This window comes from Mirounga angustirostris, unplaced genomic scaffold, assembly GCF_029215605.1.
Source record: "Mirounga angustirostris isolate CCGP_5_RB_7025 unplaced genomic scaffold, mMirAng1.0.hap1 SCAF_4, whole genome shotgun sequence".
NCBI lineage: Eukaryota > Metazoa > Chordata > Mammalia > Carnivora > Phocidae > Mirounga > Mirounga angustirostris.
Genome location: NW_026991712.1, coordinates 59,235,052 through 59,255,287, shown reverse-complemented (window position 1 = coordinate 59,255,287; position 20,236 = coordinate 59,235,052). Strand labels below are relative to the sequence as shown.

Here is a 20,236-nt window from a genome sequence, read left to right as displayed (position 1 = left end):
TTTTCAAACTCAAGCAGGGAAAAGGAGGTGTTCTCATTGGACATCTCTAAGCCCAATAATGATTCACTCTGTCTTGAATCCTCTGCAGCAACTAGCAAAGTCATTCACTGTAAAGATAGGCACTCAAAACACATGTATCAAATTGAATCAAAGGGTATAATCAATATGTTTAAAATTCATGGAATGTAATTTCTCCCATGTCATGTCCCCATAAACCATAACTTAAATGTCTTTTTGTAGATGTTAAAGAAATGCAAATGATTCTGTATATTACATAAAATATTTATTTCTTATTTACATTTCCATTTTTATGTAAATCATTGCACATAATATTACATATCAAAAAGAAAGGAAAAGATATATAAACCTTAGACATCAGTGAAGAAAGCACTGCACCATGTGATACTTATCAGCAGTCTCACGGGTCTCGTTTCTTGCTCTTTTTGGATTTTCTAGTAGTTTCTTGACGAATGGTATCATACTCCAATATGGCCATTTTGGAAAGTCTCTGTAAGTATTGAGATGATGCTCCAGCAAGAGGATCGCTGAAGCCAGAACCTGTGAAGAAAAAGAAATCAACTATTAAAATTAAGCACACTGAAATGATATTCTCTAAAATACAGGGCAAACAAAATCTCTCTTCCTCAAATGACCATTAAACACTGCTAGTTCTTGATATATCACATTAGTTGAAGTAAAAATAGAAAATATTTACTTTCTAAAGTGATTGTGATGTCAAGTCATCTCAAAAATATTTAACTACGGGTGCCTGGGCGGCTCAGTCGGTTGGGCGTCTGACTCTTGATTTGGTTCAGATTATGATCTCAGGGTCATGGGATCGAGCCCTGCATAGGGCTCCACTCAGCAGGGGGCAGGAGGGGTCTGCTTGAGATTCTCTCTCCCTCTCCCTCTGCCTCTCCCCCCACTCATGCTCTCTCTCTAATAAATAAATCTTTTTTTAAAATGTAACTAAAAAATCCTATAATACTCATATTTAATTATATAAAACTAAATCTGAATCTATAATGTACTTTTTAAAACATGGGATGGCTGTGGAATTTATTCCAAAGCAAAAGAAACAGTCTCCAAAAATAATTAACTTGTTTCATACCTTATATGTTCATCAAGTTATTTTCTCCAAATATACCATTTCTCATAAATGCTAAGTTTAGTAAAATAGTAAAACTGTAAAGGAAAATGAATCATTCACTAACTGAACAGCATACTCAAGTTTCTATTATAGAGTGGTAGTAATAATAGTAATAGATAACATATATCAAATGATCTCTCTGTGCCAAGTACTTATATTTATTTCACCCACACAACACTATGAAGTAGGCAATTAGTACTCTCTTAGACCACAGATATAAAAAGAAGGTTTAGTGGGGCTAAAAAACTTGCCCAAGGGCAAAGGATTTGAATCCAGATTCATCAAATTCAAACTTCCCATGCAATCACTACATATTGCCCTAAATATGTAAAGATGTATAAATACTTCTATTTTGAAACATATAAAACTTTGAAAATAATGTACTGATTCAAACTGTTTTAAAATATTATTTAATTTCAAAACAGTCAAGTGTCAAAAAAAGCTATCTACAATTCTCCAGTGTGGTTATTTTTGGTTTGTTTTGTTATTTGAGTGCATAACATAAGTAGGAAGTTCAGAGAAAGACAGAGGGTAGAGGGAAAGAATATAATCGGGATACTGGTTCTTAGCAGTACAATGACCCTGATACTTAGAAAAACTCTCTGGCTACAAATTAACTGGATTCTAGATATTAACCAAATGTCAAAAAGTTTCAAAAAACTTCAAACTTTATACAAACCAATACAATTAAGTTGGAAGTTGTTAACAATAAGATAAATTTAAAATCCTCAAATAGTTAGAAATTTATACACACATTTTAGATTATTCATCAGTCAAAAAAGAAATCGTAATAAACATTAAATTATTTGTAACTAAATGATAATGAAAATATTACAAAACTTCTGTGACGCAGCAAAAGTTATACATAGAGAGGTTTATACCTCAAATTCCTATGTTAGAAAAGAAGGCTTAAAAATTAATAAGTTAGGTATAAGATATACATTAGGAAAATAATAAACCCAAAGAACATAGAAGAAAAAGATAATACAGGAAAGAGAAGAAATCAATGAAGTAGAAAACAAATTTACAATAAGAAAGATTTTTTAGAAGATGAGTTCTTCATTGAAGATAAAAATAAAGAAAAGTCTCTGGGGAGATTAATTAAGCAAAAAAGGCAGAAGGCACAAATAAATAACACTAAAAGAAGAGGGACACATAGAGCATGTGACTCTTGATCTCAGGGTTGTGAGTTCTAGCCCCACATTGGGTGTAGAGATTACTTATAAACAAAATCTTTAAAAAAAAGAAGAGGGATAGAAGTACAGATAAAACAAAAACTAAACTTTATGCCAATATATCTGAAAATTTAGACAAAATGCAAAAAATTTTAGAAAATATAACTTACCAAAATTGATTGAAGAATTAGAATGCCTGAAAAATCCTAAAATTAAAATGATTGAATCAATATTAAAATAATAATTCTTGCCTTGCTGTCTGTTTTGTTTGATGTTAGTGTAGCTACACAATCTTTCTTTTATTAATGTTTGCATGATTTGTATTTTTCCAACCTCACACTTTTGATCTTTCTTGCCCTTAAGTTTAAGGTATGCCTCTTGCAAACAACATACAGTTATTTTTCTCATTCTGATACTTTGTTTTTTCATTGAAATATTTAGTCTGCTTATATCTAATGTAATTGTTGTTATGTTTAATTTTAAATCTTCAATCTTGCTAATTGTTTTCTATTTGTCCTATATGTTTTATGTTTCCTTTTTCCTCCTTTCTTGTCCTCTTCTGAAATGATCAAGTGTTTTCTCACTTTATATTTCCCCTCTATTAGCTTGCTACTTGTATTATTTTATTATTCTTTTATTGGTTACCATACAGATTATCACATGTCTCTGTGACACATTACAATCTACTTTACATTAGTTATTTTACCATTTTTCAAATAATGCGAGTATCTTACAATACTTTAACTCCACGTATGCCCCATCCTACCTGTGTGCTACTATTGTCAAGTATTTTATTTCTACACAGATTTTAAACTTCATAATACTACAGTTACTGCTTCTCATTGTTTTCCAAGTTGTTGTACTTCCTTTTTGTATAATTTCTTCCTTAATATTTTTTAGTGAAGCTCTGCAGACAATAAACTCTCTCAACTTCTACTTGAATGAAAATGTATTTGTTTCACTTTTACTTTTAAGGGTATTTTCACTGGGTATCCAATTCAAGTTTGGCAGTTATCTCTTTTTAGCCCTTGAAAATGCTATTCCACTTTCTTCTTGCTTCCATTGTCTACACTTAAAAAGTCAGTTGTATGTCTTACCATTGCACCTTTGAAGGTAACATATCTTTTCTCTGTTTTCTTGTTTTGTGTGTGTTTTTTTAACTTAGTCTTTTTATTATGATGTGCCTAGCTATGGTTTTCTTTGTTTCTATCCTGCTGAGGGCTCACAGAACTTCTTGTATTGTTGGCTTTGTATTTTTCATCAAAATTGGGAACTTATCAGCCAGTATGTAAATATTGTTTCTGTCCTACCTTGTTTATACTGGAATTAGAATTACACATGTGTGAAGCAGGTTTACCTTGTCACATAATGACTTGCACACTCTCTTCTGTATTATCTTTTTTCTCCCTTCACTTTAATTGGGTATTTTCTAATGATCTTTCATTTTACAAATCCTTTCATCTGTTGCTTTCCATTTCTCCCCCAACTTTATTGCAGTATATTTCACAAATAAAAGTTGTATATATTTAAGGTTTACAACACAATGACTTGGTATACGTATATATTATGAAATGATTACCACAATTAAGTTAATTAACACATCCATCACCTCACATAGTTATCTTTTCTGGGAAAGTAACTGGGTTCTCATCTGGGAAGATGAGAACACTTGAGACCTACTCTCTTAGCAGATTTCAGTATACAATTCAGTATTATTAACTATAGTCACCATGCTGTACATTGGATCCCCAGAACTTATTCATCTTAGAACTGTAATTTTGTATCAACATCTCCCCATTTGCCCCACTCAAAACCCTGGTAACCACCATTCTATTCTGTATGTTTGACTTTTTTTTTTTTTTTTTAAGATTCCACATATAAGTGATTGATTCCATTAGGAACAAAGTCTCATGCAGCATTCGTCTTTCTCTGTCTGGCTTATTTCACTAAGCATAATGCCCTGTGTGTTTAACCATATTGTCACAAACAACAGATTTCCTTTTTTACTGCTATATAATATAGGTATCCCAGCTTTTCAAAAGTTCATGTTAAGCCATTTTACTTCTATGAAAGATCTACATTAGTATCTGTTTTTGCTAACTGCCAAGAAATCCAATAAAGATTTTTCACTTTGATTTTAAAAAGGTAAAAACTGAAAATAGCGTTCAGTGTTTGTTTTGCAGCGAGCCATTATAGAGGTAGCATGCACCCTGAACAGTGAGGGTGGCACCATCAAGCTCCTTCCTGAACTACACTCAGCATCAAGCTGCCACAGCTTTCAAAAATTTCAAAGGTCAGAAACTCAAAGCAAGACTAGTATGCAGGCCATGCAATGGCCCACATGAGAGATGATGAGGGACTATCCCAAGGTCCTGAGATAATAAAGGTGTGTGTATAGTGAACATAACATGCACTTCGTTTATAAAATAAACAAAGCTTAAAAGAAACTTTAAAAAGAACAAAGCAGTTAAATCAGTGGAAAGAAAGGAAGTTAAAAAGAATAACAACCTCATAAGACATGTGGCAGGAGAAAAAAATGAGCCAACTTACTCTTTGGTTTCTCCTGAAGTGGTACCACAGTACAGGCCTTCTTAGTCTTCCTTATCCTAAAATTACGTATTATCATAAAATCACTTTTACATAAACCCAGGGTACGTTAATTTAAAAAATACAATAAGAGACAAGAAGCTGCTTTAAGCAAAACTCACTTGGTGAAGGACATCACATGGAAAGTAAATAAACATTAAAGTAAACTCATTCCATCATAACCAATCCAATCAGAAGCAGACAGGAACAACTCAACATTTCAGTTTTTGCTAATAAATTTTACCTGTAGGTAAGTGTTATGTCTAACTTTTCCCATATTTATCTTTATCTTAACTTTCTCTAAGATTGATTCAGGGAATGCTAAGAGGAAGGGAATCAAGATTAGATTAAGAGGGTATCTAGATAGGCCAATATCAACTATTGCCTACTTGTGCACATTTTACCTATTAACCACCACAATCTGAACTTTATCTTAATTAACTTCTGTTCCTACTGGAACAGACCTACATAACAAGTGGGCTATTAGAGGAAGTATGTCTTGACCGAACCTGCTATAGGTGAGATAATCTATAAGAATTGCAAATTTCCTGTAACTATATTAAACTTTAGAAGTCAGCCGGAACTCTTAAATGCCCTTCACTTCTAGGATTACTACTATAGTTATATTACCAGAGCGTGCCTTGAGAGTCACTGAAAGTGTATGATTATAATTAAATTTGAGGGGCGCCTGGATGGCTCAGTTGGTTAAGCGACTGCCTTTGGCTCAGGTCATGATCCCGGGGTCCTGGGATCTCTGCTCTGCAGGGAGCCTGCTTCTCCCTCTCTCTCTGCCTGCCACTCCCCGTGCTTGGGCTCTCTCTCTCTCTCTGTGTCAAATAAATAAATAAAAAATCTTTAAAAAAAAAGAAATTTGAAAAAACAAACTTTTATCAGCATTTTAAAAATAAATATTCACATATGGAGGGAAAAGAGGGGGTAAGGGGTTGTACACAAGACAAACAAAAATGCGTTACTTTCCTGGTTTGCCATGGCTGTTCATTCACGGGGCGCTGTGCAATATGCAGAGGAGAATAAAATACTTGCACGCAATTCAACATGTTCTCACTAGACTGGCTAAAATAAAGACACTTGTTTCAAAAACAGGGAAAAGAACTAACATTTACGTTTGCCAAGCACTTCATAAACATTATGGCACATAGCCACCACTCTTCCACTTTGTATATGAACAACACTTGTCATAACATGAATTTAATATATTCAAATTATCCTTCACTGGCTAGGTAAATTCACACTCAAGTCGATGTAAAATGGCGAGGAATCATTTCACAAACAGCCAAATTGCAAATGAAAAAAACCAAAAAACTGAAATAGAGTGAAAACAGTAGGAAGCAAAAGGAAGATTAAGAGGTAGCTGGGCTAATTTAGGGGGTGCTTTCTGGGTTTCCAGTTTCTTAAAGATAAGCATATGCAATGAAAGAAGGGTAACAAGCCTGATCTGTACTGAGACAAGTCCATTGCCAGACCCATCCCTACACCCTCCTCAGAGAGCCCTGAGACTCCCGATTAAAATGACAAGGGTGAGGGGACTGTTAGGGACAAGGGTGTCTCCGTAAGGATGGAAAGTCACTGTCCTTAAGTAGGTTTTATACTTCATGTTCCCAACTGTCTCTGTTCTTTCTACATCCCTGCCATCCCTCCTCTGTACCTATTACCATCTACTCCACTAGCAACTCGCTCGCTCTCTTCCACCATCCCTGATTCTGCCTTATTTCATTATAATCTCATGGAAGAAAGAGTGATTTTGCTTTTTATATTTTTACAGCTTGGAAATCTGTCCTCAGATAATATTAAGAATGATAAGGTGTGGTTAAGTAAACTATGGATCCATTAATGAGATACAATGTAACCGGTAAAGACTGTTTGAAGATGATGCAGTGACATGAAAAGAATGACTATGTGTAATAATAAGTTAAAAAGGCAAAATAAAAAATTGTAAGTACACTAAAATCATAGTGAAAACAAAAGTCCCCAAAAATGAAGAAGAAAAGAAGAGAATGAACACCTAACAATAAAAATGGATATTTTAGGATGGGTAAATTATCGAAATATTGTTTATCTTTTTTCTCCAAATTTTCTGCGAAGTTCTTATCTATTTTCATAATTTCGTAAATTATGCACAACTTTTCATTTTTAGTGTATTTTCATATGACCAAAACTTATTTCAAGAGTAATTAACAAGAACAATAATACTAGTAGGAAACTCAATAAGTATATTTTAAAACTCCTATATTTGTGTGCTGTGTGTAACTGGCTGACTTTAAAGCTCAGGGAATATGAAAATACCAATTTTCCCCTAAGGAGAGTAGCAACTCAGACTACTATAAATGAATCATCTTTTTTTTTAGGCTGGCAAAGTGAACAAGTCCTGGACATTCGATAAATCCCTGATGGATAAATAGATAAACCAAAGCAGCCACCAAATAGAATATGAGACTGTCTTACTAACTTATAGATCCCTTTGGAGAAAGGGGTTTTCTTTTAACAGTATGTCAGCCAGTCTGATTTATAAAAAGGAAGGTAATTATGATAATGGTTTTAAATGCCAATATTCAAAGTGAGTGGGACTTTTCTTTGACATACTCCTTGTCCAATTGTCAGCGCAATTCTTCATCAGGCTGTCATCTCATTTAGAACCTCCCCTCACACTACGTCAGTCAGACTAGAAACAAAACCCAAGGCACTATATTCAGCATACGGAAATCTGTTAATATTGCAGAGAGTTCATTTATTTTTATTGCTAAAAATTCCAATATTCTCATGGGCAATCCATACTAGGGCAACAAATATTTTTAAAAGGAAGTCCTTAAGTCCTTTCTGGCAATGTCCCTCGAAAACTGAGAAAAGGGCGTACTTGTCAAACCAAATAAAATTGCTACCTAGATTAAAACGTGAGATCCTTTATGAAAAAAATATCAGTGGGCAAGAAAGCCTTCAATTCACTAGGCAGGAAAACCTCTACCTTGAGCAGTATTACTACAGATACGTGTCGAACACAAGAGAACTGAAGAGCAATGGTCTACCTGACTGGAGGCATCTCGGTAGCAGCATGAAGCAGTCTTGGATGAACTTCCAGTGGAGGTGAACTTACACTTTTTGGGCAACTCTGCAGTCCTGGTAAATACGGCATTTTGACACATTCTTTGAACTCTTCTAGACCAAATGCTGTGGTATATTCTAATTAAAAATAGTATCATAATCAATGGTATTAATTCTTTTTTTTTTAAGATTTTTTTAAATTTATTTTTCAACAGAGAGAGAGACAGCGAGAGAGGGAACACAAGCAGGGGGAGTGGGAGAGGGAGAAGCAGGCTTCCTGCCGAGCAGGGAGCCCGATGCGGGACTCGATCCCAGGACCCCAGGATCATATCCTGAGCTGAAGGCAGACGCCTAACGACTGAGACACCCAGGTACCCCAATGGTATTAATTCTTGATGAAATGTATATAACTTCTTTTACCACATACTAAAATGCATAATACAATATACTTAATCAGTCATTAAGTAAAGAAAATAAAGCTACTGTAATTTATCTAGTATCTTTCCCAAGAGAATACCTTTCAATTCCTACCATAGGGATTGTAGGGAGGAGTTGATTCAGGGGCTGATTCAGAAGTAGAACAAGGAAAAAGGACAGCTTCACAGATCTCCCACAGTTGTCACTGTCCTCCACCCTCATTATTTTATATAATTAGAATTTCCAGAATATTAAAGAAATTCACATTGAAAGAGTTTAAAAGCACTTTTAAGAGTCTTGTGTTATCTGCTATTTTAAACCTTTCTACCTTCCTGCTTTTATGTAAATAAGAGGTATAAATACTTGATTATTGAGTTAGCAATGAGACATTAAAGAATTTTATTTCAGGCATTGATTTTAATTTTCTCAGGGGTGCCTGGGTGGCTCAGTTGCTTAAGTGTCTGCCTTCAGCTCAGGTCATGATCCCAAGGTCCTGGGATGGAGCCCCGCATTGGGCTCCCTGCTCAGTTGGGAGTTTGCTTCTCCCTCTCTCCTTTTCTCTCTGTTGCTCCCCCTGCTTGTTCTCTCTCTCTGTGAAATAAGTAAATAAATAAAATCTTAAAAAAATAATAATAATTTTCTCTCTGCAAAATTTCACACAAATCTATAAACACTAATATTGAAGCATCAAGATTGCTTCTCCTACTGACCTCACATAAAAGAGATTATCAAATTATTTAAAAACAAAACAAAACTTCAAAATGAAGGCAATAAATGGGCAAAAACAGATTAAGAAATTAAAGGTTCAGGTGATCATTAAACTAATTGTAGAGAATTGTCTCTTAAGCTTTCTCTACTAAGCAAGTCTAACACAGCAATAAAAATAGTATCTAATGGGACTGGAGTTATATTAAATGCTCCAAATGCTATTTTGCAACCTTTAATTTTTCTTCTTCTGGAAAAAAAAAAAGTTTCTCCTGATCAAAAAACATACAAATTCTCTTTTCCGCAATTGTATTTGGGGGTAAAGGACAGATAAATTTATGTCTTCTGAGTATCTTTAATGGGAATCTAGTGAAAAGTTGAAAAAATAGAGCAACACACTCAAAACCAGGAGCAATGAAATGGGTTGAGGAGTTTGGATTTTACTATTTTCAAGAATTACATCTCTATTTATAAAGCTGAAGGCAGAATTCAGCATAAACAAGAGATACAATTATAATTTGAAATTTGAAATATAAATTGAGATTAAGCTATTAATATATTCATACACATGTCAAAAGTCCTCAGATTAGTCTTCATTGAGCAACGGTAGAATATAAGATACTTTCCACATAATGTTTTGGTTAGAATTATGAATACAAAAAGATGCTGTTAAAGATTTGGCTTTCTTAAAACATAAAAACCAACTTGAGGTATTTAAAAACAAACACAATTTGTGAAAAGTAATATGACCCAACAGAGATAGCACTGCACTGATACCAAGAGAAGTAGTTCTTTAAAATTTGTTTCCATCATGAGCTACAGAATTACATTAAAGTAAATTAATTTTAATTTGCTTCCATTTTTATTTTCCATAAACTTAGGATATTATCCTTCCATAAATGTTACAGAAATTATAAGATGTCTCCTGACTGCTTAAAAAAGTACATGTGTTTGTTTAAGGCACTATTTCTATATTTTCTTCAGTAAAATAATTGTAAAAATGAAGTTACCTTTCTTCATCTTTTGTGTTTCTAAAACTGCTTTCCTCCAACTACTCTCAAAAAGAAAACAACTGTCAAGGGAATTTCTGGTGACGTTAGAAGTAGCAAATTTGATTTCAGGAGAGAGGACTGGCATTTTTTCTTCTTCTTTCAACAGTGCTGATGAAAGTGAGATGCTGCTTCAGATTCAGGACACAAAATGAAAAAAAAAGTATTTCAGAGATAGATATTTTTTCTAATTTGTTTTCCATCATATAGATTAAATACTAACATAGGCTTACATGGAAAGTTCACTTACAACATGTAAATACATATTCTTGGGATTTTAAAGTAAGAGGCCGTTAATAATAGAGCTAAAATTGGTAGTAAGAGTTTTTTCTTTTAAATATTTTAATAAGTTCTTTCAAATCCCTGGTCACAGATATTTAGGAATATAAAAAAAAAAATTAAAGTCCAACAGCAAGTTATGGTGCACGAGACAAGAAAATGTTTAGGATTCTCTCAAATATATTACCGTTGCACACAATGACCAAGTGGGACTTATCTCTGGGATGAAAGGTTAGCTCAACACACAAAAATTAATGTGATATACCACTTTAACAGAATAAAGGATTAAAAAGTCACATGATCATCTCAATAGATGCAGAAAAAGCATTTGATAAAATTCAACACTCTTTCATGATAAAAACTCTCAGCAAACTAGGAATAGAGAGAAATTATCTCAACATAATAAAGGCATGTAAATCCCACAGTTAACGTCATACTCAATGGTAAAGAATCAAAAGTTTTCCCTTTAAGATAAGGAATAAGGCAAGGATGACCACTCTTACCACTTCTATTCAACTATAAGTCCTAGCCAGAGCAATTAGGAAAGAAAAGGAGTCCAGACTGGAAAAGCAGCAGTAAAACTGTCCCTGTTTACAAATGTCATGATCTTAAATATGTGGAAAATCCTACAGACTCCAAAAAATCACTTGCACTTTTATACACTAACAATAAACTACCTGAAAGGGAAATTAGGAAAGCAATCCAATTTACAATAGCATCAGAAAGAATGAAATACTTAGGAATAAACTTAACTAAGCAGTGAAAAACTTATACACTGAAAAACACAATGAAAAATTAAAGAAGACACAAATGGAAAGATAGCCTATGTTCACAAATTAGAAAACTTAATTTTGTCAAAATAACCATACTACCAAAAATGATCTACAGACTCAATGCAACTGAAATCCCAATGGCATTTTTTTTTACAGAAATAGTAAAAAAATTTCAAAAATTCATATGGATTCACAAAGGACCCCAGATAGCCAAAACAATCTTGACAAAGAAGATCAAAGCTGGAAGGCAACAAACTTGCTAATTTCAAAATACATCACAAAGCTAAGGTAACCAAAACAATATGATAATGGTATAAAAACAGACACATAAACAACTGGAAGAATAGAATCCAGAAATAAATAGACATATACACAGTCAACTGACCTTTGACAAGGATGCCAAGGAGAACACAATAGGGGAAGGATAGTCTCTTTAACAAATAGCATTGGAAAAACTAGATATCCAGATGTGAAAGAATGAAACTGAACCCTATCTTACACCACACACAAAAATCAACTCAAAATGGATTAAAGACTTAAACCTAAGACCTAAAAGTTAAAACTCCTATAAGAAAACATAGGGGAAAAGCTTCATGACATTGGTCTTGCGATGATTTTATGGATATGATACCAACAGCACAGGAAACAAAAGCAAAAATAGACAAGTGGGACCTGCATCAAACTAAAGAGCTTCTGCACAGCAAAGAAAACAATCAACAGAGTGAAAAGGAAACCTATAGGCTGGGAAAAATATTTGCAAATCATATATCTGATAAGGGGTTAATATCCAAAATATATAACTCCAAAGCAAAAAACAAAACAACAACAAAACAAAACAAAACAAACAAACCGTAATAACCTGGTTTAAAAATAGGCTTAAAGACTTGAATAGACATTTCTCCAAAGAAGACATACAAATGGCCAACAGGTATATGAAAAGATACTCTGGCCAAGGTCAAAGAGGCCTGTGTTCTCCTCTAGGATTTTGAGGTTTCCTGTCTCACACTTAGGTCTTTCATCCATTTTGAATTTCTTTTTGTGTAAGAAAGTGGTCCAGTTTCATTCTTCTGTATGTTGCTCTCCAGTTTTCCCAACATCATTTGTTGAAGAGACTGTCTCTTTTCCATTGGATATTCTTTCCTGCTTTGTTGAAGGTTAGTTGACCATATAGTTGTGGGTTCATTTCTGGGTTTTCTATTCTGTTCCATTGATCTATGCGTCTGTTTTTGTGTCAGTACTATATTGTCTTGATGACTACAGCTTTGTAATTTAGCTTGAAGTCCAGAATTGTGAAGCCTCCAGCTTTGCATTTCTTTTTCAAGGTTGCTTTGGCTATTCAGGGTCTTTTATGGTTCCATACAAATTTTAGGATTGTTTGTTCTAGCTCTGTGAAAAATGCTCACGGTATTTTGATAGAGATTGCTTTAAATGTGTAGATTGTTTTGGGTAGTATAGACATTTTGACGATGTTTGTTCTTCCAATCCATGAGTATGGAATGTTTTTCCATTTCTTTGTGTCCTCTTCAATTTCTTTCATAAGTGTTCTATAGTTTTTACAGTATAAATCTTTTACCTCTTTGGTTAGGTTTATTCCCAGGTATCTTATTATTTTTGGTGCAATTACAAATGGGATTGATTCCTTGATTTCTTTTTCTGCTGCTTCATTATTGGTATACAGAAATGTTCCATCTATCCCTACTTTGCTGAGGGTTTTTATCAAGAATGGATGCTGTATTTTGTCAAATGCTTTCTCTGCATGTATTGAGAGGATCATAGGGTTCTTACCTTTTCTTTTATTAATGTGGTGTATCATGTTGATTGATTTGTGAATACTGAACCAACCCTGCAGCCCAGGAATAAATCCCACTTGGTCGTGGTGAAGAATTCTTTTAATGTATTGTTGGATTCAATTTGCTAGTATATTCTTGAGAATTTTTGCATCCATGTTCATCAGGGATATTGGCCTGTGGTTCTCCTTTTTAGTGGGGTCTTTGTCTGGTTTTGGAATCAAAGTAATGCTGGCCTTGTAGAAGGAGTTTGGAAGTTTTCCTTCCATTTCTATCTTTTTGGAATAGTTTGAGAAGAATAGGTATTAACTTTTCTTCAACTTCTTACTAGACTAGTAAGTCTACTTCTAACTGACTAGACACACCACCAGAGGCAAAGAAAACAAAAGCAAAAATGAACTATTGGGATTTCATCAAGATAAAAAGCTTTTGCACAGTGAAGGAAACAATCAACAAAACTAAAAGGCAACTTATGGAATGGGAGAAGATATTTGCAAATGACTTATCTGAAAAAGGGCTAGTAACCAAAATCTATAAAGAACTTATCAAACTCAACACCCAAAAAACAAATAATCTGGGTAAGAAATGGGCAGAAGACATGAATAGGCACTTTTCCAAAGAAGACATCCAGATGGCTAACAGACACCTGAAAAGATGCTCAACATCACTCATCATCAGGAAATACAAACCAAAACCATGATGAGATGCCACCTCACAACTGTCAGAATGGCTAAAATTAACAAAAGAAACAACAGGTGTTGGCAAGGATGTGGAGAAAGGGGAAACCTCTTGCACTGTTGGTGGGAATGCAAACTGGGGCAGCCACTTTGGAAAGCAGTATGGAGGTTCCTCAAAAAGTTAAAAATAAAACTACCCTATGCTCCAGCAATTTTACTACTAGGTATTTACCCAAAAGATACAAAATACAGATTCAAAAGGGTACATGCACCCCGATGTTTATAGCAGCATTATCAACGATAGCCAAACTATGGAAAGAGCCCAAATGTCCATCAACTGATGAATGGATAAAGAAGATGTGATGTAGATAGATAGATAGATAGATAGATAGATAGATAGATAGATAGAGTATATATATAGAGAGAGAGAATATATATATATAATGGAATATATTATAATATATCAAAAAGAATGAAATCTTGCCATTTGTAACAATGTGAATGGAGCTAAAGTGTATTATGCTAAGTGAAATAAGTCAAAGAAAGACAAATACCATATGATTTCACTCATCTGTGGAATTTAAGAAATGAAATAGATGAACATGGGGGGAGAGTAAAAAGAGAGAGGGAAACAACCCATAAGAGACTCTTAATGATAGAGAACAAACTGGGGTGATGGAGGGAAGTGGGTGGGGGGTGGGCTAGATGGGTGATGGGTATTAAGGAGGGCACTTGAAGTAATGAGCACTGGGTGTTGTATGTAAGTGATGAATCACCGAATTCTACTCCTAAAACCAATTATTGCACTATATGTTTAACTAGAATTTAAATAAAAATTTTTTAAAAAGATGTTCAATGTCATTAACCATTGGGGCAATGCAAATCAAAACCACAGTGAGATATCACCTCACACCTGTTATGATGGCTCTTATAAAATTTTTTTTAAAAGACAAGTGTTGGGCAGACGCGGCTGCCCTGGAGCTGCCCACAATGCCCAGCCATGGTCAATCCCACCGTGTTCTTCGACATCACTGTGGACGGCAAGCCCTTGGGCCGCGTCTCCTTCGAGCTGTTTGCAGACAAAGTTCCAAAGACAGCAGAGAACTTCCTGCCCTGAGCACTGGGGAGAAAGGATTTGGTTATAAAGTTTCCTGATTTCACAGGAATATTCCAGGATTTATGTGCCGGGGCGGGGGGTACTTCACATGCCATAAGGGCACTGGAGGCAAGTCCATCTATGGGGAGAAGTTTGATGATGAGAATTTCATCCTGAAGCACATGGGTCCTGGCATCCTGTCCCTGGCCAATGCTGGACCCAACACGAATGGTTCCCAGTTCTTCATCTGCACTGCCAAGACCGAGTGGTTGGATGGCAAGCATGTGGTCTTCGGCAAGGTCAAAGAAGGCATGAACATCGTGGAGGCCTTGGAGTGCTTTGGGTCCAGGAATGGCAAGACCAGCAAGAAGATCACCATTGCTGACTGTGGACAGATCTAATAAATCTGACTTGTGTTTTATCTTAACTACCAGACCATTCCTTCTGTAGCTCGGGAAAGCGCCCCTCTACCCCCACCTGCTCGAAATACCCCAGAATCTCTGTGCTCTTGCTGCAGTTCTGCGGGCTCCAAGGTTCTTTATCCCCAGGTCTAGCTGGATTGCAGAGTTCAGTTTATGATGATGAAATAAAACCTAAACCACACACACACAAAAAAAAGACAAGTGTTGATGAGGGTAGAGAAACTGGAACTCTTGTACACTATTGGTGGAAATACAAAATGGTGCAGCACTATGGAAAAAAGTATGGAGGTTCCTCAAAAAAGTAAAAATAGAACTACCATATGATCCAGCAATCCCACTTCTGGGTATTTATCCAAAAGAACTGAAATCAGAATCTCGAAAAGATACCAGCACACCCATATTCACTGTGGCACTTTTCATGATGGCCAAGATGTGAAAATAATCTAAATGTCCATCAACAGATGAATGAATAAAGAAAATGTGGTATAGATATACAGTGAGATATTAATCATCTATAGAAAAAGAACACAATCCTGAAATATGTAATGACATGGATGCACCTTGAGGACACTATGCTGAGTGAAATAAGCCAATCACAGAAGGACAAATACTGAAGATTCCACTTATATGAGGTATCCAAAACAGTCAAACTCATAGAAGCATAAAATGGTGGTTTCCAGGGGCTGGAGGGAGGAGGAAACAGGGAGTTGCTAATTAGTGAGTATAAAGTTTCAAGACAAGTTCTAGAGATCTGCTCTTCAACATTGTACCTATAGACAACAATACTGGATTGTACACCTAAACATATGTTAAGAGGGTAAATCTCATGGTAAGTGCTCTTGCCACAAAAAAAATTAAAATTTTAAAAATTATTACCATGATAATATGCATTTGTGCCTAAAAAAAAGATAGTTTCTATGTCCCATGGGAAATAAATATGTCCTCATGATAGCCATTACTTTTATTCTAAACATGGACACAGAAGAATAATTATGTATTTTACTTAATTTGCCACTGGTCAAATTAGGTTAAGGTCCACTCTAATGACCTCATATTAACTCGATTATCTCCAAGTAAGGTCACATTCTGAGGTTGGGGTTAGGACTTCAATGTATTAATTGGGGGGGGCAAAATTCAATACATAACACTACATCATAGCCTAAATAAAATATGTGTTGGAGGTAATTTTTAAAATTCCACTTAAATAAGTGGGATAAAAATTTATTCACTCTCTTAAAACCAATTTCTAAAATCAAAAAAAGGATAATATACAACAATTGAGACCTACACAATTCTACAGCATAATAATAACTATTGATATTCTGGGTAATATTTGAGGGAGAAAAATATTCTGAAAAGCCTTCTGTATCAAAGACAATAATAAATTCAGTAAGATTTTGGTATTAAATGCATTTACCATATACTAATCATTTAAAAATTGGAAATCCCTGGTACTTCCCTGTATTATTTGGGCTTCAAAGGACAGAAAATCCAAAATATGTGCTTAAACAAGATTTGCCCTCAAATAAAAGCCTGGCCAGACATCTCAAGTCTGGTTCTAAGCTATCAGAGACCCCACCTACTTCTCTACTCTACTGCTCCATTGCCCTGAACACATACTATCTATAGTTCAAGATAGCTGATTGAGTAAATGAACATTCGTACTGGCATTGATGGAACCAGAGTTTTCACTGAGAGAGAAAAAGATACAGATTTCACAGCAATAAAGAGTAAACAAAGACTTTGAAGTCCTAACTATGAATTGGAAGTATAAGACTTTCATCTAAAAAAGAAAAAAGACCCCCCCCCCAAAAAAAGTGTTTCCTAGCTCTGTTTACTAAACCTAATAACTAAAGTTAAAAAAAAAGAAAGAAAGAAAAAGAAAACCACAAAAACCAACCAGAAATAGCTGATTCCAGGTCTGTCGAAGGAAATGTCCAAGATGAGCCTAGAACATTTTGTCATTCCAGAGATCTAGTAATCTATCAATGAAGACTATAACCATGGTAGTCATCAACTTAAAAAGGCTCCAAGCTGACCAATAATGAGAGTTATAAACATTAATAAAAACATTAACTGCAATGAATTGAAATATATTAAATATATATATATATGTATATATATATATGTACAGGCATACCTTGTTTTACTGTGCTTTGCTTTATTGCACTTCACAGATAATTGTTTTGTTGTTGGTGGCTTGGGGGGGTGGTTTGAGGATTTCTTTGTGTGTTTTTTTGGGTTTTTTGTTTTTTTACAAATTGAAGGTTTGTGGCAACCCTGCGTGGAGCAAGTCTCTTAGTGCAATTTTTCTGACAGCATTTGTTCATTTCACATCTGTCACATTTTGCTAATTCTTGCAATATTTCAAACTTTTTCTTTGTCATATTTGTCATGGTGATCTGTGATCAGTAGTCTGTGATGTTACTACTGTAACTGTTTTGATGTGCAATGAAGAGTGCCCATATAAGATAGCGAACTTAATCAGTAAGTGTTGTGTGTATTCTCACTGCTCCACTGACCAGCTGTTCCTCCACCCCTCTCCCTCTCCCCGGGCCTCTCTATTCCCTGAGACACAACAATACCAAAATTAAGCCAATTAATAACCCTACAATGGCCTCTAATTTTTCAAGTGAAGAGTCACATGTCTTTCATTAGAAATGATTACACTTAGTAAGGAAGGCAAGTCAAAAGCTGAGACAGGTTGAAAGCTAGTCCTTGTGTGCCAAACAGCCAAGTTTAAATGCAAGGGGAAGTTCCTGAAGGAAATTAAGAGTGCTAATCCAGTGAACACACTTATGGTAAGAAAGTGAAATAGTCTTATTGCTGACATGGAGAAAGTCTGAGAGGTCTGGATAGAAGATCAAACCAGCCACAATAGTCCCTTAAGCCAAATATAGAGCAAGGCCTTGACTCTCTTCAATTCTATGAAGGCTGAGGGAGGTGAGGAAGCTGCAGAAGAAAAGCCGAAAGCTGGCAGAGGCTGGTTCGTGAGCGCTAAGGAAAGAAGCCATCACCGCAACATGAAAATGCAAGGTGAAGCAGCAAGTGCTGATATACAAACTGCAGTTAAGTTCTCCAGAAGATCCAGCTAAGGTAATTAACGAGGGTGGCTACACTAAACAACAGATCTTCAGTGGAGATGAAACAGTCTTCTACTGGGAGAAGATGCCATCTAGGACTAGATGAGGTGAGAAGAGAAATCAGTGCCTGGCTTCAAAGCTTCAAAGGACAGGCTGACTCCGTTATCAGGGACTAATGCAGCTGGTGACTTTCATTGGAAGCCAATGCTCATTGACCATCCCCCAAATCCTAGAGCCCTTCAGATTTATGCTAAAATCCACTCTGCCTGTGCTCTGTAAGTGAAACAACAAAGCCTGGATGACAGCACACCTGTGTATAACATGGTTTACTGAATATTTTAAGCCCACTGTTGAGACCTACTGCTCAGGAAAAAGATTCCTTTCAAAATATGACTGCTCGTTGAAAATGCACCTGGTCACCCAAGAGCTCTGATGGAGATGGCCAAGGAGATTAATGTTGTTTTCATGCCTGAGTACAACAGAAATTGCTGGTTTATAGGCCTGTAAGAGAACTGATCTCTGAATTTTTTAATTAAACAACTAAGGTCTAGCAGGGTTATTAAATGGTTTGCCTCTAATGTTATACAACAAGGAACAACAAGAGTATTAATTTATCAAACTCTCTTAATGGAAAGGAGAAATGGACAAAGGAAAGTGATTAAAGAAGTATTAAAATTGAGCTCTAACAAAATTAAAACTAAGCATGTAAAATATTAGGAAAAACAATTTTAAAAGCTATAGACAAATTTCCCATCTGGACAATAGGGGACTTCCCATATCCTAAAATTCATAAGCAGCCAATTTGCCAGTTTGTGTTTATATATTCAATTCACAGGAAGAATTACATGGAAGCAGTCCCTAAGTTAAGAAACCCCAGGCTGTGAATTGAGAAATGAAGAAATATAGGAGCAATGGCACCTACAATACATCCCATCCACCTATACATCCCAGAGCCCTTTGTTACTTCCCCTTTCCTGTCACCCGTTCCTGGGTGGGACAAAATATTTATTTTCTTGTTAACCTTTCTGTGCCTCAGTCTCCCTACCTAGGGAACTAATAAGCTCTGTCTTACAGAGTTATTATGAAGTTTGAAGGTGATTTAAGACAAACATCTAGCTAAATGCCTAGTATGCTGCTTTAATTCTCAAACAAGAATCTTCAGTTCAGACTGCAGTAAGGTAGCTTTACACACAGAGACAAATGATGGCTGCTATTATTATAATCATCATGATTATTACCCTAGGCCAAGAATCAGCTAATGGCTAGGTACGAGAGGTACAGCTTGACTCAATGCCTTTTCCTCTCTTCCTCTTTTCCTTTCGGGGGAAAGGTGCACCCCTAGAACTCTCCTGTTTTTCTTCATACTGACCTGTTCTTGCCTTTTGCTTTCCATACCCTTCATCTCCTTGCATAGTACAAATTTAAATATTTTCCCATGATGTTCTATTCAGTTTTGTGGTACTCATCCCCCACTCACTGCATCTGCCAAGTCTCCTTCTTTGTGTTCATTTCCTCATATAATTTGTACACTTTGACTGTGAGCTCATCTTCAGAGAGATTGCTACCTATGGGAGTCCAGTACTCCCTGAGCTCTGGAAACTTTGCTATACGGACTTTTCTATTGGTCTCCGCTTGGCCCTGGGTTTTGGAGGTGCCAGAGCAGTTGGTATGTCAGTTTCTTGGATGGTGGTCCCCAAAGCATGCAGTCATGTGAATTCAGACCCCAGACTTGAGCTGTATGTGTATGAAGCTGTGCAGAGTCTATGTGCCGGGTTTAACAGCTAACCCTTTTCCTGCCATAGTCCAAGTGGATGGCAAGCTTCCTTGCAGTCTCCTCAGGCCAATGGGGGCATATTTTTCTATTATCACCTCAGTGTCTGTAGCAGGTTGTATTTTTCAAAGAAGGATGCACTAATACATATCCATTCCTACACGTTCTTCCTTCAATGTGATATTGACACTCCTTCAAGAAGTGAGGTC

At 35.6% G+C, this 20,236-nt stretch overlaps 1 protein-coding gene and 1 pseudogene across 13 annotated transcripts in view; one reads left to right on the top strand and one right to left on the bottom strand.

The window, feature by feature from the left end:
* Positions 1-270: 270 nt before the first annotated feature.
* CUNH8orf89 (chromosome unknown C8orf89 homolog) overlaps positions 271-20,236 on the bottom strand; it is a 29,602-nt gene continuing 9,636 nt past the window's right edge. For 2 of the 12 annotated variants that reach the window (XM_064588207.1, XM_064588201.1), the window contains exons 2-7: positions 10,101-10,270; positions 7,953-8,106; positions 5,892-5,985; positions 4,876-4,933; positions 2,496-2,531; positions 271-558 (exon numbers count right to left, since the gene is read on the bottom strand). In XM_064588207.1, coding sequence (XP_064444277.1) covers positions 419-558; positions 2,496-2,531; positions 4,876-4,933; positions 5,892-5,985; positions 7,953-8,106; positions 10,101-10,227 — 609 coding nt within the window. In that variant the 5' untranslated portion in view covers positions 10,228-10,270 and the 3' untranslated portion in view covers positions 271-418. Of the gene's footprint in view, positions 559-2,495; positions 2,532-4,875; positions 4,934-5,891; positions 5,986-7,952; positions 8,107-10,100; positions 10,271-14,568; positions 14,699-20,236 lie in introns of those variants that run through there. The other 10 variants (XM_064588205.1, XM_064588206.1, XM_064588202.1 and 7 more) reach the window with 10 other exon arrangements.
* Positions 14,632-15,354, top strand: LOC123858983 (peptidyl-prolyl cis-trans isomerase A-like; annotated as a pseudogene). The gene has a single exon (XR_006794327.2). The product of XR_006794327.2 is annotated as a peptidyl-prolyl cis-trans isomerase A-like (transcript).